This window comes from Melanotaenia boesemani, chromosome 16 (assembly GCF_017639745.1).
Source record: "Melanotaenia boesemani isolate fMelBoe1 chromosome 16, fMelBoe1.pri, whole genome shotgun sequence".
Classification (NCBI taxonomy): Eukaryota; Metazoa; Chordata; class Actinopteri; order Atheriniformes; family Melanotaeniidae; genus Melanotaenia; species Melanotaenia boesemani.
Genome location: NC_055697.1, coordinates 20,139,207 through 20,165,730, shown reverse-complemented (window position 1 = coordinate 20,165,730; position 26,524 = coordinate 20,139,207). Strand labels below are relative to the sequence as shown.

The following is a 26,524-nucleotide window of genomic DNA, read 5'->3' as shown; positions in this document are numbered from 1 at the left end:
AAATTATATATGCATTATATATGTATGCATTGTTTTGCGTGTGTGTGTGTGTGTTCTATGTGTTGCTGCTTTACAAAAAAGAAACACAACTTTATAAAAAAGCTTAATTTCATTTCATAAATGTTTTATTTTGTCTAGTAAAATTGCTGGGATAAGTTTCTTCACAAATGTGGGGGAAGGATCACCTTTAAAATAAAAGTAAAAATTCCATGAACTTTCAAACATGTTTATGAATAAAGCAATTAAATTAATTGTGTAATATGCAAGATGCTACCTCAGCAATTATTACATGAGGTGGAAGGCAAATAGAAAGAACTGACATTGAAGGAAGGTGGCTATAATGTGAAGCACCATGGAAAAAAACTCAGACGATGCAAATAGCAATGTAAACAACCAGAGGAATGCAAGCATTAGGGACAGAAATGACACAAGAAAGACAATTTGTAAACACATATTCAGTTCAGTAAATATGGAGCTTAATTTGTGTGGGTAAAAAACAAAAAAAACAACAACAAAAAAAAAAAACTATTATGCAAAGAGTGTTAAAATCTCGTAAATAGATTGTACTGTCACATTTCTATGTTTCATTAACATTTGGTTTAGCATAAAAGAATTTCACAAAAACAAAACTATTTACAAAAAGTTCACTCCCTTTGGGTTCAAACAAATCATTCACATTATTTACCGGGATGTAAGTATATGATCCTCTAGTACACTTCATGTCAAATTGGCTATAAAGAAAAACTTTCCAAAACATGTTGCCTTCACTAAAAATTTGGACAAAACTGGTCAAAACATCCATCATGTTCGCTTTACTGTGATTCAGCTACGGCACTTTTATTGTCAGCCAAAGAAGTGGTGATTAAAAAGTGAAACTTAGTCACTCATAGACAATATGCAACAGCTGTCACTTTGCTGAGCTCTTTCTGTTAGCCAGTCAATTCCTTGTCACAATTACAATAAAGCAGCAACCATGGGAACATCACATACATGTAGCAACATGAATTATTAGTCAATTATTAATCACAGTATGTTTAAGACAAAGTATGTAAATATGTCAACACTTGCAAATCATTTACATAACTATCAAGCACTCTATTGTTATATTTGTAATATAAACCAACATATATTATTACAAAAAAAGTATAACTAAGATTACTTCTTACAGGGTTACAAGGGCGTACTTATTCTAAGAATAAACATCATAAAATTTGAATATCCTCAGCCACTAGTACACTACTGGTATGAAAATTGTTAAACAACTGTCCTAGATGTCAGTTTACATTCAATGACTTGTGCAAAAAGAAAAAAACAAAACAAACAAAAAAACCAAATATGTAACAGGTCCAATCGTATGTATTTTCATATAAACTACTAATCATTGTCTCTTGTAATACCCACATTTAAATCCCATTAAAATATGGGTAATAACCAAAGCAATACAGTGTTGCATTTACTTTAGATGTGTTTTCAGTCTACTACACTTTCACTGATCCATCACAAATTCTCAAGGAAAAAAAGTCTTATTACAACCTACTGGCAGATCTTCAAAGAACTTGGAATAACAGCTCTGAATAAAACCAGTCCTTGCAGACATTTTACCATTTCTTTTATTTCACTTCCTCAATCCCAGCCAAAACAAGGAAGGACATTTAGATGTTTTTCCTCACACAAAACACATTTCTTTAAAAAGTAATGCACTCAAGCTTCTGTTTTTTCTTTCTCCTCCTTCTTTTTCTTGCTTTTCTTCAAGAATGAAGGTGTGCGGAACTTGTTTTTCTTTTTCTTTGGGGACTTGGTTTGGCTCTCCGGGGTCTGAGCCTCCCCCGTCTTCTCCTTCGTTGTTATGGAGATTTCCACCGTTTCCGAAGTGCTCACACTTAACTTGGATACCTCGATGCTCAGATCCTCCTCTATCTCTGTCAAGTGATCTTTCCCATTGGGTATGGTGCCTGTCAACATTTGGAACCAGGTTAGTGAAGAGGGTAGAGGATAAGACAAGAAGCACCATCATACAGCTCTAATAATGATTGAAACTATACATTTTAATTTAAGGGAAATGTTGCCCTTTAAAACAAATTGAAATACTAGTTGACTCGCTAATTACCTTGTTTAGCTGGCGTCATTAGAGGAGAAAGAGAAAGAGAGATAGTAGAGCCATCAAATGTGGTCATCTCATCAGCATCAGTGGCATCATCATCCTCTGTAAAAGGATTTAAGTAATGAAGGTCAGTCATCCATCAAAGTTGTCACCATTTTGAATGTCTGCATTGATTTTCATGGCACTCCATCTAATAGATGTTGAGAAATTACAGTCTGTAACAAAGCCATCCCTACGCCCATGCATTTTGTATGGAAAATACTTTACAAACAAAACTCACTTAACAATACGCTGATTCAACAAAGTTCTTTTATCTCTTTCAGCTGACATTTTCCAGGACTGACACATTATTGGGAAAAATAATGGTACTCCTGTGATGCACCTTCACAGAGATGTTTCTCTCCTACACATTTCATCCTTGTCTACAGTCATAACCAAGATGTGAGGAGTTTGACAAGACTGATGTCTTTGCAGCTCATCTCTCACCATCTCGTAAGCTGACTTCACAGAGCAGAAGAGGAGAGAAACCATGGAATGACAGCTTTGCCCCTATGGCATTTTTGAAGGAAAGTTTTTGTTTCAATCCAACATTTGCTGCAGACAGGATGAAAGTACTCAAGCTGGACTAATAAACTACCTGGGCTCCAAGCTGATGACACAGATGTTATGTGAAAACAATAAAAAAAACAAAGCAAAGAGAATACAAAGTCTTCTTAATGTATAAAGGATGAAGATGAGTACCTTCTTGGCCTTGCTGCTTTCTTTCTACCATGATCTTGTATTCTTCCAGCTCCTTCTCTGTGAGTTCATTGAAGGGATTGGGGGGAAGTGAGCGAGTCTGCTCCTCATCTTCAATGATGAAAGCCTGTCAGAAGGGAAAGGATACACCGCTATTATAGTCACCTTATATAACAGCTCACATAACAGATGAAAGACTGGTAAAATGTTTATGTTTATTTTTTATTTTACAAATATTAAATTCAATTAAGCATTTTTCACAATCCTGAATACATTTCTGAAATCTTAGGGTAATTATCCTACTGCAGAGTTTGAATTTATGATTTCTTTAAAGCAGAAATCAGTTGTATCCATTGCACTAACTTCAGCTGTTAGACTTTGCAATTCAAAGACAAAAATTTTAAACATCTGACCATCCTGTCTTGTTTGGTACAAAAGAACTTTAAACAATTGTATGCATGGACATCTTTGAGTGACAGCTGTCAGCCACTGTCTCTGATGTTGCTCCCAGTAGCTAATTAATTTTTCAGGATGGTTTTGGTGGACACATTACCCTGATGAATCATCACCCAATAACAAGCTGTACTGAATTCCTACTAGATTTAAACACTTTTGATCATATTTAGTATTTTGTTAGACCTTAGATCCTTTGTGGTTTCAACTTTCAAGTAAAGTCAGGTTTTACTGACTGGCTTCTATCAGATAACATTAGATAACATGCCATCAATGGAGATTGACAGCTAAAAAGCCATATTGCTAGTGTACAGAGAGTGTTTTAGGATCCGCAGGTAGGCCCAAAGTCTTATTGTAATGATTTATATTCATTTCTGGTTCAATATGCATGTAGATGCTATAGCAGAAGAACCATGGCCAGAGAAATCAGAACCATCTTGGAAAGCCATCACTTTAAAGAGCTACTAACACATCAGTCATCTTACTCCCTCTGTGTGATGTAGCACTGTGGGACCTGAACAGGACCAGAACAAACTTACAATGCAGTCGCAGGTTGGTGAGCTATCAAGTAATAGCAAGTTATGAGGTAACTTACTCTGTAAAAAACATTAAACCACAACAATTATAAGCATAGACAAGTGATAGGATCAGCAATTACTGTTTACATCTGGTAGTAATCCAGAACAGTTTGTAAGCTGGTGATGAGAGCTTAGTATTCCTGTTGCTCAGTCCACCACAACAAACTTGAAAAATCTGATTGCTCCTCTGAGCATCATCAAGATCAAGGAGCTGTCACTCTGAAACTCAGTAGCCAATGGGAATCAAAACCCCTTTAAAAAAACTCCCTCCAACATTTGTACTGATGCTGCAAACTAACAGGCAGGAAGTACAAATGAGAGAGCTGTCAGCATACCTGCGAAGATGAAAGTAAAAACAAAGTTCTTATCAGAGAGAATGAAGCAGCAGGGATTGATAAAAGAATGATATGCACTGCTGTGTCATTTGCTCTTTAGTTTTTATAATCTACTAAAGTGTTTCAGAACATACATAAGAACATGCATGAGAAACTTTTGAAAACCTGTGTGTGAACAGTGTAGCTCTACCTGTAACTTTGCAGAAAGAATACACATACTTACCGGTCCTGGGATTGTATCCACAACAATGCCTGCTAGTAACTGAGATTTTGGTCCTGGAGTCATCTGGTCACCTCTGTGCTGTTCCTTGATCTGAGCAAAGATATTAATGAAACAGAATTTAACACAGTTCTGGGATATAAATATATATATATATATATATATTTTTTTTTCTTTACTTTTTCAGCAATATTTAAGTATCAAATTACGCATGCTCAAGGAAGTTTTTGATACTTAAAGGAGTCACAGAAACTCAGAAGTGACAGAAGTGAACTGATACACTCTGAAGCTTTAAAAAGTTTCTTTCAGATATGACAAGCAAAAAAAGTTATGGCTTCATTAATCTGTGGACTAGACGCCCCTCAGACACTGGGGACATTTAAGATAATGGCTTTTGTGTCAGTGCTGTGTGAGTCACACACACAGAGCTGAAAGACTGAAGATGCTGCAGAGAATTTCAGTATTGTATAATCACAGTATAGAATATTGCATATATATATATATACAATATATTGTATTACACATAATATATTGTACGTCATATTTTTAGATTACATTTGCAGTTACTTTACTTTTCTTTATTGAAAGGTTAAATATATAACATATTTCAAGAGAGATCTATGAAGTGCTTAAATGACACAAGTCAGGTGTTCACTTTAATTCTTTGAGTTGGTCAAACACTTCAGACACTTTGTCATGATTTTGGAGTGCTTCCTAAACAGTTTTTGTGGTGTCCACTCTTGTCCTGACACTGTTATAGCAGGGAGTGCTGCTGGGGGTATGGGGGTCTGTACTGCATAAATATTTAGGTGGGTTGAAAGTATCAAAGCAACATTCTTGCCAATGTCAGGAAAAAAGTTGTCCAAGCAGAAGATTTCCCTGTATGAACATGAACAAAGTTTCTTCGACTGCCGGCAGTTTTATTATTTTGGCTGGTCAATGTTCATACACAACCGTCATTAAAGTATATATTTTTTGTCTCTTTTGTTTATACTTTTAAGCTATGTGTTACGAGACACAAACTAAAGAACAAAAACCCAAGCTTACTTTTGTTACTTTTGGTGGCCGATTATTTATTTTGTTAGTACATGCAGTTCAGACTTGAGCCATGCGGAGGTGATATGTTACTTGGTCGAAACTGAAAAATTTGCTTGTGACCTCTATGAAAAAGTGTTTCATCAATGGAAACGAGTGCATGACCAGTTGGGATTTTCTCCCATTAGACTCATTAACTGATTAACTGTTGAAAGAAAAAATAAATCATATAATTTTTTGTCAGTTCTCTAAACAAAGTTAAATATTTACTGGTTCTTGATTTTTTTCAGTAACTCAAGAAGAATATGGTTTGTATTGCATGGTATATTATTATAAGACAAAAAAAAAGGTTTAGTCATGTGGAGGCAATATTTTCCAGCAGCATGAGAAGTTTTTTACTGACCCGGTTCCTCTTATTCAAAACTTCATGTGGATTGGTGTTGAGTGGGACAAACTGGTTTGGGTCCTCAATCTTTATTGGGGTACCAACACTGTTGCCTGGTTGTGAGGACTTCATCCACTAATAGGTTAAAAAGCAAACAAACAAAAAATATATTAATAACAACAAAGTAAACGTTTTAAACATGCTATTATAAAACTTGCCACAAGAGGGCAGGCTAAAACAAAGAACTAGCAGCTCCTCTAACACTAAGAAGGTAATAGGCCATTAAATATCCTGTTATAGTTTTGACATGAAAATCAGCCCACCATTGTTTTAGTCCTGGGGCTGACATCTCCACTAGGTGACTGCTCAGGGACATTGACCTTCAAGTAGCTATTAGGCGAGTTCAGCCAGCGGGTTCTTTCTCTTTGCTGTTTCTGCACCATGAATTTGAAGGGACTGCGCAGACCCAGCTCACTGTCCTCTGGTGGCACAGCTGACACTGTGGCAGGAATTTCCACATCATTTTTAGAGCGGGGTTTCTCACGGACAATCGGGTGCCGGTAGGAGTAGCCTGTTCTGTAACCCTAACAGATCACACAAGATCACACAGAAAGGACACATCAGTGCAACATATGTACTAAACAGATAAATATGGAAAAAAGAAAATCAAAGTGTACAAACAATTCACAATCCACCCCAGATCATATATATATATATATATATATATATATAAACTGCACACAGTTTTTTTTTCAGCTGTTCCAAGGTTCAGAACTGCAAAAAAAAAAAAAAAACTTCTCATGGTTTGTTAACAAAACATGAGAGACTGAGAGAGAAACAACTGATGGAAACTTGAAGTGCAAAGTGTAGTCTGAAACTGCCAGTACAACACCACAATCAAAAGATAATAAAGACTGGCACTTTTGCACAGGCAATATGACAAGTTTGCCACAATAACAAAGCCTTGCATTGGGCTTTGATCGCCACAGCGTGAGTTCTGCGACTTCACAGGACTGTTCACTGGAGCCTAAAGCAAAGTTTCCAAACAGTTTAAATGTAACTAAAACACTGAAAATGTAGGAAACATATAACACAGCTCCTGAAGTATTAATATATGTTTATGCACAGACATTATTTCTTGTCAGCCGCCAATTGTATTAACAATATCAATGATTTCCTTCTTAACATAGTGAATGGATGGATGGCTAAAATCCAATCCAATCAAATTAATTTATAGAGCACTTTAAACAACACTGATGACCAAAGTGCTGAACAAGAAAACAACAAATCATTTGAAAACATTTATATCTATAAATACACTAAACCATCATAGTCAAGAAATTATAAAATGACCAAAAACAACAATGCCTTAAAAACATAAAATCACCACCTCAAAAGCCAAAGAAAATAAGTAATAAGTGGGTTTTAGGAAGAGCTTTAAAAACAGACAGCAAGGAGGCCTGTTTTATGCTTGAAGGCAGCTGGTTCCACAGCTTTGGTGCTGCCACAGCAAAAGCCTGTTCCCCTCTGAGTTTCAGCCTCGTCTTAAGAATGACCAGGAGCTGCTGATCAGCAGACATTAAAAGTTGTGACGGAGTGTAGGGGTGAAGTAGGCCGGATAAATATGGTGGTGTTAGACAATTCAAGAATTAATACTTTAAAAGAACTTTAAAATGCCAATGAAAGCCAATGAAGTGAAGCCAGAACAGATGAGATGTGCTCTGACTTACGGTTGCCCGTCAACAAGCGAGCAGCTGCATTTTGGACCATCTGCAAGTGCGAGAGAGCAACTTGGCTAATCCCTACATACAGAGCGTTACAATAGTCCAATCTTGTTGTTATAAAAGCGTGAATGAGTCTCTCAAAATCCTTTTCTAACAAAACCGGCTTAATTTTTGCTAGCTGCCTCAACTGAAAGAAACTGCACTTAACCACATTAATAATCTGTTTGTCCAGTTTTAAATCAGAATCAGTCTTTATGACCAAACTCATAACAATGGGCTTAACAAAGGGTGACAAAAAGTCCAGACATCCAGCGCAGTCAAGGAACCACTGGGTTTGAACAAAATGACCTCAGTTTTCTTTCAATTACAAATCAGGAAGTTGGAGTCCAGCCACTCCTTAATGTCCCTAAGGCACAGCGGAACATCCTCCTTAGGCGTTTTAACAGAGTATATATCTTGCAGTCATCTGCATAAAACTGAAATGAAATATTATATTTACCCAATATGGTGCATAGGGGAAGCAAATATAAAGTAAAAAGAAAAGGGCCAAGAATTGAGCCCTGTGGCACCCCACAAGTAAGGGGGGGGGGGGGGGGGGGGGGGGGGGGGGGGGGGGGGGGGCTGATAAAGACATAACATCTTCAAGACCCACAGAGAGGTTTCTCTCAGACAAATAGGACATGAACCAGCCCAGGGCAGAACCTTGCATGCCAACACAGTACTCCAGGCGCGATAACAACATTTTTAGGTCGACCATGTCAAAAGCTGCCATCAAAGGATAGTTTTTTTTTCTAAAACTTTAGAAAAGAAAGGAAGCCTAGATATTGGTCTATTATTAGACAAAGCTGAGCGGTCCATACCAGGTGTTTTGATGAATGGTTTTATGATTGCATGTTTACAATCATTAGGCACTACACCAGAGGACAGACTGATGTTAATAATAATGGCAATAACAGGCATAATATCTTTACAAAGATGAGGGGGCACAGCATCCATTGATGAGCTGATGGTTTAAAATGACCAATTATGTCCTTTAAGACACTGAAGGACACATTTTCAAACTGCTGAAATACAGCAGAACAATGGGAAGCGCACGCTAGAGCAAGTGACAGGTGAGAGAACTGTGCCCTAATGATGTTAATCTTTTCACAAAAAAATTGCAGAAACTTCTCGCAGGCTGCTGAAGCTGCTTCAAACCAACAGGATGAAAAGGATTCAGAACACTATTTATGGTGTTAAAAAACACACACGGGTTCTTTGAATTTGACAGGATAATACTTACTTAATACTTAAGAATAGTTAAAATAAAAATACTTAAGACTCAATAATAAACTAACTAATTTTACCTTTAAAATGACACAGGCAATGCCCCCCTAATGCTCTCAATTCTCAGGTATTATTAGATTTGAACTCTACTGTAGCTAGGACTTTAAATGTCATGACATCCCTACACACCACATCTTCATCTATTTCCATCCTGAGAGAAGGGGCGGAAGTGGTGGAGTACAGATATCTTGGTGTACATCTGGACAACAGACTAGACTGGAAAGGCAACACTGAGGCTGTTTACAAGAAGGGACTGAGCAGACTCAAATTCTTGGGGAAGCTTACGGCCTTTAGTGTTTGCAGCATGTTGCATATCTTCTATAAATCTGCTGTGGGAGAAAGAGCAAAAGCTGCTCAGCATGATGGCCAACATGGCAAACCCTCTTCACAACATAGTAATCAAACAACAAAGTGTGTTTAGGCAGAGGCTTCCTCAGCTCTACTGCAACAAAGAAACAGTGCAGGGGAGACATCCCTGCCCACAGCTATAACTACACTATGATTGTTTTATAATTAATGACTAAATAACAATAACTATAATTGATTCTTTATGCTGCAAAAGTTATTTCTCTTACTTGGGTTAATAAAATGGCCTTTTTATGACAAACTCCACCTTCTGGGGGGTTAGACCTCCAGTTAGAGCAACTAAAGTTACTGTGGCATACAGGAGAATTCTCAAAACACTTGAAGAGAATGCAAAATCTAAATGGAGTGTAACAAAGTCTTTCCACTAAGTGATTGTGAGGTCTGTGTGGCTGTTACTGCCCACAGCATGCCTCACCATCTGGAAGCTATTGAGGGGGTGGCTATGAGCACACAGTTAATGCAGATGCAGCCTGCCATAGCCACAGTTGTTAGTAGAAGGCACTCAAACAGACAATCTGACATTTGCTCAGTCCACAGAACATGCCAGGGCAAGGCTATTATCAGTGTGGTTGAAATAACAGTGTGCAGTTGCTGCTCAGAAATCTTACTGTTGGAATAAGATGAAAAGAGAGAAGCCTGCTAGCCTCAAAGAACAAGTCACTACACTCAACTAAATTACAAGAGTATCCCTATTGTAATGAGAGAAAGTAAACACAGAGGCAGGAATCATCAGACAATATAATCCAATTGCACAAATCATTTTCAGATTATATTAACAAACACACATCTATTTTTCATTGTATTCTCTAATCAGACGCTTCCCGAGGAAACCCCTGAGACAGGAAACTCAAGGCATGCTGGGTAAAAGGCAAAGGTCAGGGTTTACTCACCAGGTTGTCCAGCATCCTCATGAAGGACTCAAACTCAGCCTCGCCCACTTTCCACTTGACCTCATTGTCCATCACCACCCCGGCAGCAGCTACTCCCTGTGTCAGGGGTTTAAACTTCTCCCTGTCCAGGAGGACAAGGTTGTCTGGGCCGCCTGAACACCTCAAAGCATTTGCCTATACAAATTATTTGATTGTTACAAATTTATGTTTGCATTGGGTCACAGTCTGAATTATTGCTCTGCACAAATAGATAGATTCCCATATGTTTACATAAAATAAAAAACAAATTCATCCCACAAACAATGCTCTTTTTTTGCATATTGGACTAATGTTTACTCAAACATCCTGCAGGTAACAATTTTAGACACCACCTTGTTTAAAGATTCTGACTCATCTGCAAATAAAAAACATTTCTAAAAGTGAATGATTGAAAACAATACTTATTCACAGATATAAAGCTAACTTATAAGCATCAAGTGAGTAAAGGTCGCACTAAAATTGCTTAGACTCAAATGGTATCTGAGTCTAAATAATTTTGAGTCTAATCTTGAGTCAGTTTCCCTGGAAAACCAATTTCCCTCCGCGGACAACAGAGGATTTGATTGATAAATTCACATTTCATTGTCATGTACCAACAAAGACAAAATCAAACTTTCTTATACCTGGATTTCACAGGCTTGCTGTGAGTGGTACACATAGTGAAAAGCTTCTTCTACTGTTTCTCCTAAAGCAAGCAGGCCATGGTTTCTCAGGATCATCACCTGAAATACACACACAATACTTGATGGCTCATTTTAATCATTTAATATACTGAATAAATCCATTACAGCTACAACTCATCAGCATTTCCAGACACATTATGTGTTTCAACAAATGTTCCCTCATCATCACGCTTGTCTCGGCATGACGTATATTAAAGCAGAAGTACACCAGAGAGCAAGATGTCCTACTAGTTGGGCTATTTTGATCATTTCTGGCTGTGAAATCAGTTTATAAACAGAAAGAAAGTTACAGCCCGATGATCTAATATCAGGGACAATTTTGTCATTTGAGCTCTTTTTCAGAGAAAAAACAAATGGGGTGGGAGCTGATTTAGGGGGAGTGACTAGGCAAAATTCCATAATAACCTTTCATCATACAGTAATTTGAACGGTATTATAGGAAACAGGACTTCTGCACCTCCTCTTTGCTCTGTTTTTAGGCTTTAGAAAAAGCAGCCCATTCATACTGGTGTTCCTGCAGTAAATGCTGAAGCACATGCATACCTTCAGTGGGGCACTCTAGACTTACTGAAGAGAGGGACCCACAATAAAGTCAATAAACAGTATAGTTTTCTGTATCTTAGATTCCCACGTCTGCCACTGTTTTCTTGGACATTTAAGCTGTCATCATTATCCTTAACCAAATAAAAACACATGCATGTGAGAAAGAGCTGCAATAGGAGAACTGTGCTTTCAAATCTGGCTGTTTTGTTTTCCCTCTGCCCCTTCCATATTTCTTCCAGCTGTTAATTAGACATTTTAAGCACCAACTACACTAGCTGTTTTTTAAATAAAATGTTGAAAATTAGTACAATGTTAGACATGCTATACATATGATGAAGTCTATTTATGGTAGGAAGTAGTAGACACTGTGTTTGTGCTCCTCAAACACACACCTACCTGTGGCAGTCCTAACATTTCAAGGGCAATCTAAGGTGAAGGTGAAGGCTTCACAAATGCCACAATGGATTAAAAAAGCTTCATGGTGAGGTAGAACCAAGTGATAAAGATAATTAAAAATATTTGAGCTTTTCATCCATACCGCTTCATATCTTATCTTTTTTTTCCTCACTTCGTCTTCTATGTAACACCCTGTTTCATTCTGATTGAAGTAAAAAAAAAAAATCAACATCTGAGAACCCAACAGCCAGCTACATGCAACCACAAATAAACCCTTAGTTAAGAGGATCAATTCCTCACTAATATCTGTCTGTTACAGCCAACAGCCTTCTGGCTTAGCTTAGAATAAAACTGGTGAGAAGGGAAAACAGCTGGCCCGGTTCTACCCAACTGTAATAACATCTGCCCATCTGCACGTTTATAAAAGTCAATAAGTATCATGTTAATTTATTTCACTCATGCACAAAATTAAGCATAAAACTAAGTTTTTTTTGTAGTTTTACAGGGAATTATGTGTGAGGTTATTATGCTGACTGGGGCAGCAATGCCCTGGAATATCTGCTGGTTGCCTGGCAACCACACAGCAATGACAGGACTCATCCAACCACAAAGAAATTAGCAGTCCAAAAATGCACACACACACACACACACACACACACACACACACACACACACACACACACACACACACACACACACACACACACACCCACACACACATACACACACACACACACACACATTTTTATATATAAAAAAAAACTTTTGGACTGTCACACTGCAAACTTAAATAACACACTTAGATAATATAGACTGGCACTGCATCTTGTCATCTTACATTCAATAAAAAAACATTTCCAATGCACAAGTACAGACAACCTGTGTGTAAACACTATAATGTAATTAGCCTGCCCTGTCCCCTGTGAAAGTGAACCTGCCACTAATGGAATGCCTCAATTTGACAGTACCTTGGCAATTGGACCCAGAGCTTTCTGAAACTCCACCTTCTCCTCTTTATTATCCAGGCTGCCATGGTAACTAAAGCAGCTCACGTCTCCTAGTAGCAAAGCCTCCTGGGAAATGGGCAGGATTCCACATTTCATCGAGGACACCTGTTAGTGCGGGATAAAAACAACCAAGCATGTGACACATCAGCTTCTCAGCAGAAGCACATTTTTTGCTTTTGGGCACAAATAAAAACACAGTTGTACAGCGACATTCATTGTGTGCTGTGCATTTTACAGCCGTGCTTCAAAGGAGATAGTAAAAATACATCACGGGGTGTTCGCATCCAAAATAACGATGCATGCATGAGGCTGCACTCATGTTGGCTGTCTTCCTCTGGTGTAGCATAAACATTGAGCAGCAGCTTTTATCCCGTGATTAATATGACACTAATTTAACATCTGCTTAGAGCATACTTACAGCAGCTGTAGCTGGGGTGTGTATATGGATGATGCATCTCACATCAGGACGCATTGAGTAGATGGCAGAATGAGGAGCAAATCCAAAATGGTCAATGCCCAGTTCAGTGGAACCCTGGTCCACAATGTCACCAATTATATTTACTTTCACCTGTATATGGAAGAAAAACAGCAAAGTTAGAGTTGTGATAAAAGCCCAGTACTGTTTTTAGCATCAGTTTTTGTAAAGAAGTGATAAGCATAAGCAATTTTATTCTGTTATTAATCACATAACTTCAAGTTCTGTGACTAAACCATCAGAAGTACCGTGAGTGTTTCTAGGCATCTATAATTCCATCTTTGGAGCTAACTAACAAGTTGAATGTGTTTCATTCCATATGAACATTTGGTAGAGCTGAATGTTTTTGGATTATTTTAAATTAATTCAATCTATGTGTGCTAACTTCTTGAAGATAATCTTCTTCCTCTCTGACTTTTGACACAGCTTGATAATGTAACCCATATATGTGCATGTGCAACGTTTTACATGCCACAAACTTACATACACAAAACCACAGGAACCCACACATAAAAACATTGACCCTAAAGCTTCAGAGCTTTCCATAAGCACCAGATGGTGGCCAAACAACTAATAACTGATTTAAGTCCTGCCAGCTTCTTTCTAGCATTTTTTTTTTAAAGAAAACAGCTTTGATTAACAAATAGCAATTCTCGTTTTACAATAACCCGCCCCCACTAAACAATGCAAACATAATAATAAAGAATTGCCAATAAAACGTAACAATTTGAATGTGTGTGTACATGATCTCAGCTCAGGTGAAGGAAGTAATCATCAGTGTTTGACAAATATTGGGAAAATACATGATGACAAAACACATTTAAATTCTATTGACAACACAGGCAATACTTGTTTGCACTGGCTACTTCTGGTGGAAAACAGCAGCTTTACAACTGCACTGTAAGCATTAAAGGTTCACTGAAGTCTAAGCATTTTCTATAAACGCCCCTAAAACATTTCTGAGTTTAATGAATCAACAAATGAATGAATAATTTACGTAACACTTTTACACCTGTGCACTCTAAGAAAAGGATAAGGGACACAGTGCAAAAACCAGGTTGCAGCTCAGCAGAGCTCAAACATCCATGGACTCTGATTACAATCAATAAGACAAACTAAAATGTTTAAAAGGTGTATTGTTTTTTCATGATTTCAGCAAGTGATTCACATTTTATTTTCTTTAAATTAATTCCTATTTTAGATAGGTACAAATGAAAAAAATGACAAGTCACTGGTGCCTTACAGCAGCAGATAGTGGCTACTCTGGAAATAATTACTTTGGTAACAAGTTAACTATCTTATTATCTTTAGCTAATAGTTTGGCTTTTTTTGAGATAAGAAATTGTAATGAAACATTAGGTGGGGAAACATTGCATTAACTAACTGTTATTACTTCTTCCCAAACTGATGGTATTAGGTGCAAACACACAAACTCAACATCATTTGATAATCTCAAGGAAACAAAGCTTGTTAGCTCTGTTAACAGAGCAGAGTAGGTCCTTACTTCAAGGTAACAACAGTCTCAAAATATTATTAACTTGTTATTACATGGAAACAATCTTTGTAAATCTAAGATAACAGCATCAAAATAAATAATAATAACAATAAATAATTTTAGTCAACCCACTAAAGAGGCATTTGTAGTGGTTAGACTCATTGCAAATAAGTAAAAGTTACAAATACTTCTCTAGTGATGCTGTTTATATGTTGAGGTAAATAAAATAATAGACTTTTTTTTCTTTGTTGGCTTTGAGACCTGGGTAAAAAGGATCTTGGCTTCAATCATGCAAGCACAGTTTAATTTTTAATCTTCTCTTGTGTGGTGAGTTTTATTGCTGATTTTTGTTCCCTTTTCTTTATAGCAGTATGCCTTTAGCCATGCATACCCTGTTTAGCTCAGTTCAAAACAAGATTTGGGCGAGGGAGCCTTCAAACTCCAGTTGTACCAGGCACATCTGCTGACACAAGCAGCTTTGACCCCCTGTAGAAACATTACTGCCCGTTATGGTTTCCACGTGGAGAACTGAGTCCCTGTAGACCAGCATCTACAGCGTGAGCTATGTGTAGCACACAAAAACCAAGCTCGAGGACAAGTCCACGCAGTCACTAATTTGCTGAGTATACATGTACAGGAAGCTCACACCCTTTGATGATAACATTTACATGCATACCCCAATGAAGCCATCATGCATCTAGTAAAACAAAAGTTAGCCAACATGTTGACTCATGAGTCCAACTATGTACAAGAAACCAGTCCAAAGAGTTTTTGTTCTCCTGTTAAGCAAAAGAGTTGATAACATTTCACAATGTTGAGCATTGTAGCTTATACTGTTACTGATTGGAAACATGTAAGATACTGATCTACGACACATTATCATTTATATGCCATTCCCACTTTAGGTTTTTATGTTAATGCATTTAGTGGATTTACAATGAAATTAATTTTCAGCCAAAACACTACAATTGACATTGAGTGAAACACCGTAACAATGCATTATTATCTCTAACTGGTAAATGACAGCACATGCAGCCATTGTTCTTACCAAATTTGCTGCCGTCACTTCAGCGAAGGACAGACCTCGTGGACTGATAAGAAAATGGTCTTGCTCTTTACTGACACGCACCTGAGACACACAGTGCACATTAGTAAACTCACTTATTGAGGCAACATTTAAATAAATTGCATGAGTAAATCTGAAATCATCCAAAAGGAAATCATTTTTGCCATGGTCAAAATGCCAGTCAGCTTCCAACACTTAAAAAAATATGTTAAGGTCAGCAGTGACTCAGAGCAGGGAGACTCCAAAAAAGACTTTTAATCTTGACCAATAAATAATGTGAAATTTAATTAAACTGATTTATAAAATTTTTTCTGTGAAAAATCTGACCATCTCATCTCATCTCATCTCATCACAACTCAGATATTCATGACATGTTTCACATTTAAATTCCTGTCTTGTGGTTTTTCTCATTTACAAACTTTACACTTTAATACCATAAATAATTTATGATTTCTGAAAATAAAGATACATTGCTTTATAAGTTCTTCAGGAGCAGGAGAGCTTGAGGCTCACATAAAGAAACACAACGTCTGTGCTGCATAAACAAGCAGGTGTGCAGTGGAGTGTGGCAATGAAGTTGTACTCACAGTAATGTAGGAGCTTGTAAAACGAGCCCAGCTGAAGAGGTCAACAAGCCTGTAGAGGCTAGCTAGCCTGCAGCGACTGTGTTTCTCCCCTTTGGAAAAGGAGGGAGACTCGATGCCATACAAGTCATTGACTGGAGTTACCACCCCAAAGCCTGCCACAAGACACAACAGCATCAGTACTTCTTCTGAAACATTTACAAGAATGTTTATGGTTTGTTTTAGCAGCATACAGAGTTAAACATCCAAGGAACTTGAGTCTCCACAGCTGATGATTAAAAAAGTATTTTCCTTGAATTCCCACCATGAACCTGGAGGGTATTTTTGGACTGTAATACCATATAGGGGCCTTTAATGATACAGAACCAGATTTTTTACAGCCACTTTGACTTTTTACAGCCATACATTCTCCATGATCTCCCCAAAAACACAAGTCAAACAGGTCAGACTAACACAATCACCACTGCAAACTGCTTTAATTCATGACTAACACTGGTCACAAGGGATGCATAACAAGAACATGGACAATAAAGAATGTTGTTGACAACTTTCTGCTTTTTCTGCAGTTTCAGGGTTGTTGAGTATCACAAGAGTCTAAGAATTCAGTCTCTAACAATGAGGATTATCTGCCTGCAAATTGCACACAGTCAGAGGGAAAACACGGAATGACAATCAGGTCCAAAGAGAGATGGACAGTTACACTTGCACACAGTCTGCCACTTACTGATGGGAGAAGTCAAGGGGCCAGCCCCTCCCACTGTGCTGGCCATGACCAGGTCAGCGATCTGTCTCAGTGCCAGGAGACCTGAGGGGTTGTTGCCCTTTGTCAGCTGGTCTTGTATCAGGCCTTCCAACTCATCTTTAAACACCTGTAAACAAAGAGAAAAGAAGACGAAGAAGAAGAAAAACACAGTCATAAAACTCTGCTGTCCTAGCAACCCATACACACAGAACCTCCAACTTATTCCAACACCTCCTGAGGATGTGTCAGGGAGCCCAGCACGAGTTCAGATGCTCTTTATTACAACTGTACACAAATCTCTAAAGGTTACTTGAAAAGCTCTTTGTATGTCTGTGAAAAGGGGCTTTATTAAGAGCAGGAAGGGGGGTGGCATTAAACCTGACCATCATTTTTTTTTTACCCAGTGAATCTTGAAACAACACTATATTCATGTGAGCTGAAGCTAAGCTCTGGCATTCTGCTACATCCGTCCGTGGTTCCCATGGAGATGAGATGAGTTCCACTTGTTGGGTCTGTTATGCAATCATATGAGTGTGGGCTCATCTTATTTCCATGTGTGTATTACACCTCCTTGTACTTCATCTAACCAGACCGCTTCTATTATTTTGCCCATCTGTCATAGGTTCATAAATTTAGACTAAATCTCTGCATAATGCAGCAGTTACTGAGCATCACAAATTGCATGCTCTCTGGATCTGTTTGACTGCCATTTTTTAAAGGAAAGAGTTCATTCACTGCATTACAACCAGGCACAGGTTGCACACTGCAACAAATCCACCATTAGTTCAAAACCCAAAGACATTCAATTTAATTTTGAAAAGTCCGAAAAATGGCTAATATTCATACTACTTTTAAAGGTTAATGCATTCAGTCTGTAATGTAACAACAACAGATAAAATCAGTATCGCAATAATCCAGTACACACAGAGAGGTCAGTTTGAGAGTAACTGTATCACATTTCATTGCAGCTCTCTCTACTAATTAACATGAAACTCCTAAATAACATTGATGAGCTTGGACAGCTAAAATACTGACAACATTTCCGAGAGAAAAATCACAGCGAACCCATATCTAAGTGAAGTAGGCGGGAAAAAAAAAACAAACAAAACAAACAAAAAAAAAACTTATACAAACAGAAAAAAATAATAATAATGCATTTCAGTGCCCCTCTGGCTTTCTAAACACTGTTTATTACTCATACACAGAAAGCTCCTGCGTAGGAGGGCACTTGTACAGAGCTGCGGGCTACATACTGGACTCTGCAGGATGTGGGTGACCCTCTTCTTCTGCTCCATCATGTTGAAGTCCTGCCTCAGGTCTGGAGACAGGTTTCTGCTACGATGGTACTCCGGGTCGCTCTCATCCATCCGGTCAACATAACGCTCCTTGGAGTCGTTGCTGGACAGGGATAGGGTCAGAGACCCTGCTGTCTGTCTCACGTCCACCAAACTCATGTCCTCACTGCAAGGCCCCCTACTCTGCCTCTGGAAGAGAGGAGAAGGCATCACAGCTCACTTCACAATTCAGGCTGTCAAGGCAACGGATATTGTTTTAGCTGAAAAGATACTGTATGGGTGCAATGGTGAGTCATGTAATTACAGAGATGAAGACAAATGAGAGACTAGCATTGTTGTATGATAGATGATGCTTTTTATGTGCTAAAACGATGACTTAGTCACAGCTGCTTTGAATATGATGTATGGTGATTTATTCTTAAAATAAGTGCAATGTAATAACACAACATCTATGTGAACAGGCTGAATCTCAACGAATCTCTTTCTTACAAGTATGATTTTCTTGAACCCAGTGGGTTTCAGGAACAAAGTTAACAAACTCTTTTCTTGGACAAATGGAGGGGAACTCAGAGTGTGAGATTAAAGCAGCTTCCTTGTACTACTCAGGGAAACGGTGTAAAGCATGGTCAACAATAAACAAAGTAGGCCTCATGTAAATGAGCTGAAGTAGTTTGCACCTTTGTATTTAGTGCAGTGTTGCTCTGGATGTGGGGGTGGAGGGAGACACTGGGGACATTAGGCCTGCATATCAAATTATTTCACTCCAGTAAACCGAAGTAAAATAGCAACGACTTGTTATAAATCCATTTTAATAAACTGCAACGCGTCAAACGAAAACTTCAAACTATTTGCAACTAAAAGGAATGCATTCATGTACAAAACTAAGTTAAAGCGCTGAACGAAAAACAAAGCGAACACCTGAACCTTCGTATAAAACTGTTGATGAAAATTAAAAATTGCCTGAAACAAAGTAGTCCAAACTGCCTCCGACGGCTTGATGTCGAATTCCTCCGACTGAAAGGTGGATAAATGGGAAAGCACACGGATGTTATTCACGGTTCCAATACATAGTGATGAGGGGGGGAAAAGAAGAAAGAAAAAACAACAACAAAGAAAAAAACTAAAGCAAAAGAAGCTCCCAAAACGCAAGTTGTGTAGCTACAGTATCCAGACGGAGCAGACTGCGGGTAAGTAGTGAGTAGAAGAGTGAAGAGAAGCTGCATGGAGGAGGATGTGGGTGTGTTTGTGTGGGAAAAAGGAAAAGTGACCATGTGACTCACTTATCCACCCACTGGGCCTCGTGTATTTAGCAGGACAAAAGAGAAGTGGCTTGGGAATGGGGAGTACTGCTTCTTTACAACTAGTATCTCCTGTAATATTCCAGCAGGTTGCCTTTTTTTGTTTTGTTTGCTTGTTTAGTTTAGTTAAGTTTAGTTTAGTTGTGTTTAGTTTAGTAGTAGTTTTCTCGCTGGTCCTAAATGTCATCAAAGGAACTTATTGCCAAGTTTGTGATTTCCTTGTATTATTACTCTTAGCCCCACCTCTCACTTGTGATTCTCCTGCTACTTCATTTCAGAAATAGCCCGTTTTCATCTAAGCTCTAAGGGACAGACATCCACACAAAGACAAGTTCTTACCTCCAAAAGCTTCCCATAATGTTGCATACAAAGCAATAAATTAGAGACGTTTTAAGACTTCACTATTTCTGAGCACTTGCTTTTGTGCCAAACATATACTATATAAAATATATTTTGCTTTGCTTTTCAAACAACATTGCCATCATTGGCTGTACTGGCTTTGCTTTCTTGTAAATCACTATTTTGTATCAATAATATGACAGTATAGTGATAATAAGACAAGTTAATGCCGCCTCTTGTATTATGAACCTTATATGCCGCTTTTCCTCAAAGTTTATTTGCTCACTTAGCCAACACGAAGATTAAAGTGCATGTAAAGCAGTGCAGATTTATGTTTTTAAAAAGAGCAGCGATTCCACCTCTTCCTGCCACTTGTCCACTCTTCTGTTTTGCTGGTCAATCAGCCTCCGCAGAGAGCTTTGCAGTTAAGTTCAAATGCACTCCACATTAAATGAAAACAACTCTGGAATCCATCATTTTCTAAGCACATTGCTTTTGCCATCTAGTAGAGCTATTACCCCTTTAATCGCACACAATCAGACATGCTCACACAAACATCTAGATTTGGGGAGTAAAAGGGAGAAAGATTGGATCACTGACTGACATAACAATTCCAGGAAATAAGAGTGGAGTCTGGGAGGTGGGGCAGATATGTGGACGTATGGGCTGATGTAATGAAAAGCAGAGCTTTTTCACTCTGGAGCAGTGTGACCCCCTTAACTCCCCCCTAAAAAAAAAGAGGTTCTGGCAAAGTTCCCAAAAAAAACCACATGCAAGCTTAGATGCCTGCATACAACATCCTCCCACCTTCCAGCTCCCACATTCTTTCTGACTTGAACTTTTCAGTGAAGGGAGCCTATCTGGAAAGCACCAAGCAAATGTCAGGCTGTGTAATTCAGCACCTTGTTGAGGATAATGATGTCCACAAGTAAAGGCTCACCTTTGTCTTATTACCAGAAGCTTCACTTCCAGATGCAGACGTGCAAATGTTCAACAGATGCATCACAGGATTCACAGAATGGTGAATCTAATTTATTGTTTTAAAAAAGTGCCCCATGATGAGTTTAATGTGATGTGTGTAAAACCAGAAAAAAGAGACAGCCCAGACAGCAAACTGCATTTCATTGTGAACAGTAAGCTCAAGAAGCTGCAAACTTATGATTAGAAAAAAGTGAGGTGACTTTTCTTATCAGGGTTCAGAAGAAAGTAAAAGCTGTCAACTTGTCGTGCCGGATGAGGCGACGATGTGAGCAAACCAGAGCGAATCCTAAGAGTCATCAGACACAAAGGACGACAATTAGTGTCTTGTCATGGTTGAACTTTAGCTGAGTTTGATAAAGAAGCCTGGCAGCCAGAGCACATTGCACTGACAAAATTGAGATGCATGAATCCACCTTTTGACCAGTGGATTGCCACTTTCACAGTGTTTGGTCTTATTTTCTGTGCTGATGGTTTGAGGTTTATGAGCTTGTTGCTGAATCTAGTTTCTTTGATGAGGGAGAAATCTTTGTAAAAGGGGATGCGATTCAGCCAGGGGATTGGTCAGAACTGGGAGAATCTACAATGAAGTATGCAGCATTTTGTTGTTTAACAACTGAATTAAAGTGGTTTACATGTGTCTTGAGCAACAATCCAGATTAGGTTTGAATAATTTTTAAAATACAGCAACATACTTTTTTCAGTGTAACAATATTAATGTATGAGGGGATTCAATATGCAATGTTAATTATGCAAATTTAATAAAATGTTGAAATGATTCATAAATGAAAGACTAAGTCATGGAGAATTCTTTCAGTGACATTAAATTGATTGTTTCTTCAAGAACCATAGGTTCTGTTATGAATATTAATATAAATTAATTGTTTGTGATGTTAATGGACTTATAAGAGATCAAAATAGAAAACTGATGTAGGTAAAGACATATTGACTTTTAGTCCCATCTGTGGGCCAAACATTTTCATCAGCACATAGCATTTGTAACTTTGGAAACATCCATTCAGCATTTCATAGCTTTAAAGTAGTCTATACTATGCAAATTTATGTGACCCAGATTTTTATTGCAGGAGTTTTGAAAAAGGATCTGAAATATGAATATATATATATATATATATATATATATATATATATATATATATATATATATATATATATATATATATATATATATATATATATATATATATAAATATTTTTCATGTTCTGCACATTTTTATAGTTGGTCTTCAATTTCTTCATTCAGAATAGACATGCTGTTGTGAAAAGCGCAGCTTATTTTGAAGAAATGAAGATGCGTAATGAGAAGGAATTGTGTGCAACATGCTAAGTTTGCTGTTAGCCTTCTGCCGTCACTGCTACATACGTTCTCTTGCACACATTTGATACACTGATGGCCAGTCAGAGTAAGTACTCTCAGCAACTGCTGCCCCTTGTTGAATTGATGTTGACAGGGCGCACACATTGAATATACAAGACAGAAGTTCACTGATGCTACAGATATACAGTAATCAGAGGCCCATTGTAGCTTGGCATATATGCCCCCTAAGGCCAACACCTCAAATGACCCTGTCTGGACTAATTGCTCAAAAATTATGTTGCGTTTAAGCCATTTAATTTTTGTTTGAGATGCTCCAAAATAACTATGTTATACAGGGATGTAGATAAACAACAAAAGAAAAGGTTTATTTCAGTCAGATAAGGAACAGTATCTGTGGGAGATAATAAGCCCTCTTCAGTAAGGACATTAGGATTTGTGAGTTTGCTGTCTTTATATGTGCACATAAATATCTAACACACTGCAAGAAACGAAAATCCTCCCCAAAACATATAATATTCTTTTTTAATAATTTTAGTTTTCCAAACTGTTTTGCTCTCAGGTCTTTCGGTGTGTTATCACAGTTTTATCAAATTGGACTTTATCAAATGAGTCCTTGGTGCTGCTGTTTGGTTCATTGGATGTCATATATATGTACACATAATAAATTGTCCCCTCGCCCTCTGTGGGCGGTCTCTTATCCATCAAAGCTCGGGTCCTCTACCAGAGGACTCCGCACAGATGTTCCTGTACACTATACCAGCCACTTGGTTATGACGCTCCTTGTAAACTTTCCCTGCCAGCATCTTACACCCTGCAGTTATGTGCTGGATTGTCTCAGGGGCCTCTTTGCACAGTCTACACCTGGGGTCTTGTCTTATATATATATATATATATATATATATATATATATATATATATATATATATATATATAAGTTTGTCTGCAGAATCCTCCCTCTGCTGCTCAAGCTGTCAGGAGAAAGACTGCTGGTTTAAAATCACCCTGTATGCCAACATAAAGCACTGCAGAAACAACGAAAACTCGGAAGAGAAGTGAACTGATGTTAACACTTGAATGTAAGTTGCAGATGTCTTGTTACAGTTGTCATCAAGGTTAATTGTTTTTGTTCAGAAACTGCCAGCATTTAGAGCTGAACACATTTGTGATGATTCATTGAAAGTGGGAAGGTAAAAAAAAAAAGGACAAATTTGTCGGTGGTTGCCATGGTAACCAATGCTTGTACTGTCTGAGACAAAATTAGTAGGACAAGAGTAAATGAGTGCCAGATAGCGTACACTTTTACAGACTGGAGGGCACTCTCTGCACATGAAAAAGAAAAAGGAAGAGCTCCATCAGAGCTCTACCAGCTAATGGAAATGCACTGAAGAGAACTTTTTCATCCAACAAGCAAATATAAAACTGACACGATTATACTGCGTCCTCGACTGACTGATCTCCCTTGTAAGTAGAACAGATAGTAGAGGGGTTGTGTATTTCCTTGTTCACAAAAGACATTCTGTCTTGATATTTTTCAAGGCTGAAATCACAACTGTTTCCCCTCAAATACTGTCATATTTGAAATATTCTCCATAACCTCTTCAGCCTTTCCAGCCAGCCATTCTCCCTCCCAGATATCCATTTCAGCAAGGCAGATTTTTTATCAGCTTAATTGCCCCTATGTCGATGTAAATGATACTGAATGCTTATTGGTTTTTGACAGCAATGTAGTCTGAAACATTTCATTTTTGTTTTCACTTTGAAATGTTGCAAATATATAAATATGAACCTGCACAGCCTCAATAAAACCAAATTTGATAAGCAAAAGCATTAAATGTTAGATCAGTTATATCAGAATGCCATTCTACTTTATAGATAATCTAGTTTCTTTCTGTTCAGACTTTTGTGCAAATCAACTGACTTATTAGAACATTATGTAAATTTCCATGCCGTCAAAAACTGCAAATGCACTATATATGAAACAAAATCAAGATTACAGCATACACAGAGGTCAAATTGCATTTTCCAAAGCAGAAATGAAAACTTCTCCAGTACAGTTTTCCTTGTCCTGCATTCTGCGCTCTGAGTTGCACAGACTCTCAGACAAACTTGCTCAGTCAAAGACAATGCCATTGTCTTAACTTAATTTCACACAGAAAACTCCGTCCCAGCAGGGTAAAGAAGCAACAACAGAGAAAAGTTTAAAACCTGGAATAATTGACATTGTTACAGTTGGATCAGTGCCTTTGCGGCATTTGGGTGTAGAAACTGTGTCAGCTCGCACATGCCTGTAATCACACACAGATTACAGCTGTGTAGAAAGAGACAGACTTGTTTACTGAAGTGGAAGAAATGGCTGTAGTCCCTGCTGTGGTTGTCTTTGGATGGCCTCCATGTTGGAGATCCAGTGGTTTAGTTTAATTTTAGGCTGGGATTGTGGTCTGGCTAGGAGACCCTCGCATCTTGTCACATTTAAATCAAAGTGGATTAAAAAAACTTGACATTTATTATATTCTTAATAATGTGGAGGTGTAAATTAACATTGCTCATTCTGAAAAGACTTTATGAATGAGATGATGACAACTTTATCTAACCTGAAAATTCATAGAATGTAAAGCATGTAGAGATATCACCGGAACAATCGATTGCACGGGTGAAAGGGTTTGGGTCATGACCTGCCTATTTGGTTTTATGGCAGTCTATAACTCACATCACCAGACGCACATATTATGAAACCCTGCGCTCCCCCAGCTCCACATCTAAAGTCAACAAATGCTTGTTCAGAGTAATGTTTCTAGAGGGTGACGTTAATTGAAAACATCTGTTTGAAGCCTCTGCAGCTGGAGCTGACAGCGCAGCTGCAGACACCCCTGTTAGGCTGTGGAGATCTACTACAATGTTAAATCTAGAAATGCAATAGAATTAGAGCACAAAACAGAAATACAGATCCCTTTCAAGTGTTTTATATGCTGTTTGCGCAGAAATAATTACACAAAAAGCATGTCTGACAATTTGTTGACAATCACTTCCATTCTCATGGCTTATATTATATTCCATTTTCTTTTATCAGTGTGTTAAAAATAGCTTCAGACACTTCACAAGCAGGAAACCTCAGTTATCACAAAATTTCAACATGCTGTGTAACTTACTTGCTTTGATCTTAGCTTCGTGCTTCCCAGGATAACAATAATGGCAACTTACTAAGCTGGTTGTTTTTACACGTATCCTGCAGGAGAATTTTTCACGTTTTATTTCAAACTCCCACGGTTCCAGGCATTGCTAGATAGCTGTTTACATTATCACTTTGAGGAGGGTCATCTGGTTTCCCAGAAAAGAGGCAACTGCTGCTTTGCCTTTGCTGAACTCCCTGTGCTTCCCTGTGACGGCGGCTGTGTATTCTCATAGGAAAGAAAGAAAACCAGACAGAGGAGGATGTGGAGACTAAGCTTTTAGCCTGGACTGGAGTGTGAAAATGACTTAGACAACCATTTACCTATACCATATGTATATATAATGTTAGCTAACATCACTCAGTTAGATATAATTTACTTAATTTACTTTTTTTTTCAAAAGAGAGTATTAATGATTTTATTAACCAATAATTTCTAGCTGCATTTGTGTCTAACAATAAATGCAGGAAATCTGCAGCTATGTCATGTAAAGCATATTTTTCCACTGCATACTTAGTGCAGCTCATGTTCTAAAATTTGCTCTCAAGAAGGGTATTGAGCACAGTAAATGCTTGCCTGCTTTCACCTCCTCCCACATAGTCTCTTTACAGTGAATGAGTAGGATGAGCTGTGCTCCCTACTCGCTGCACCACCTGAATAGAGCAGACATCTGAGGAGAGAAGGTAGAAATACAAGGTAATTACATGCTGTAGACTGTGGCTTATGCTGTAGCAAGCAAGTGCACAGTGAGAAAAAAAATGATCAAACAGTGTGTATGGAAGACAGAAAACCATGCACACCAGCAAGTTTAGGGTCTATATGCAGTTCCTCGAATAAGAAGCCACAATGAAACACTAGCAATGTAAAATATGCTCATTTCTAGAGCAGAATCCAGCTCATATTATGCAAAAAAAGCTCCTGCTGTAACAA

General features: G+C 38.0%; 1 protein-coding gene across 5 annotated transcripts; it reads right to left on the bottom strand.

Annotated features, from left to right (window-relative positions):
* Positions 1 to 103: 103 nt before the first annotated feature.
* Positions 104 to 25,746, bottom strand: add3b (adducin 3 (gamma) b). Of its 5 annotated transcripts, none has more exons than XM_042009866.1 (15): positions 25,574 to 25,746; positions 18,435 to 18,665; positions 17,164 to 17,308; positions 16,443 to 16,594; positions 15,838 to 15,918; positions 13,238 to 13,387; positions 12,781 to 12,924; positions 10,814 to 10,912; positions 10,152 to 10,325; positions 6,169 to 6,429; positions 5,864 to 5,980; positions 4,429 to 4,518; positions 2,843 to 2,966; positions 2,108 to 2,203; positions 104 to 1,952 (listed from the first exon to the last, which is right to left on the bottom strand). In XM_042009866.1, the coding sequence occupies exons 2-15, from the start codon at positions 18,633 to 18,635 to the stop codon at positions 1,702 to 1,704; spliced, it is 2,085 nt and encodes a 694-aa protein (XP_041865800.1). In that variant the 5' UTR covers positions 18,636 to 18,665; positions 25,574 to 25,746; the 3' UTR covers positions 104 to 1,701. The 5 variants fall into 5 exon arrangements, with proteins under 5 accessions (XP_041865800.1, XP_041865798.1, XP_041865799.1 ...); XM_042009864.1 differs by lacking the exon at positions 25,574 to 25,746 and adding an exon at positions 18,966 to 19,701; XM_042009865.1 differs by lacking the exon at positions 25,574 to 25,746 and adding an exon at positions 19,401 to 19,701.
* Positions 25,747 to 26,524: the final 778 nt, after the last annotated feature.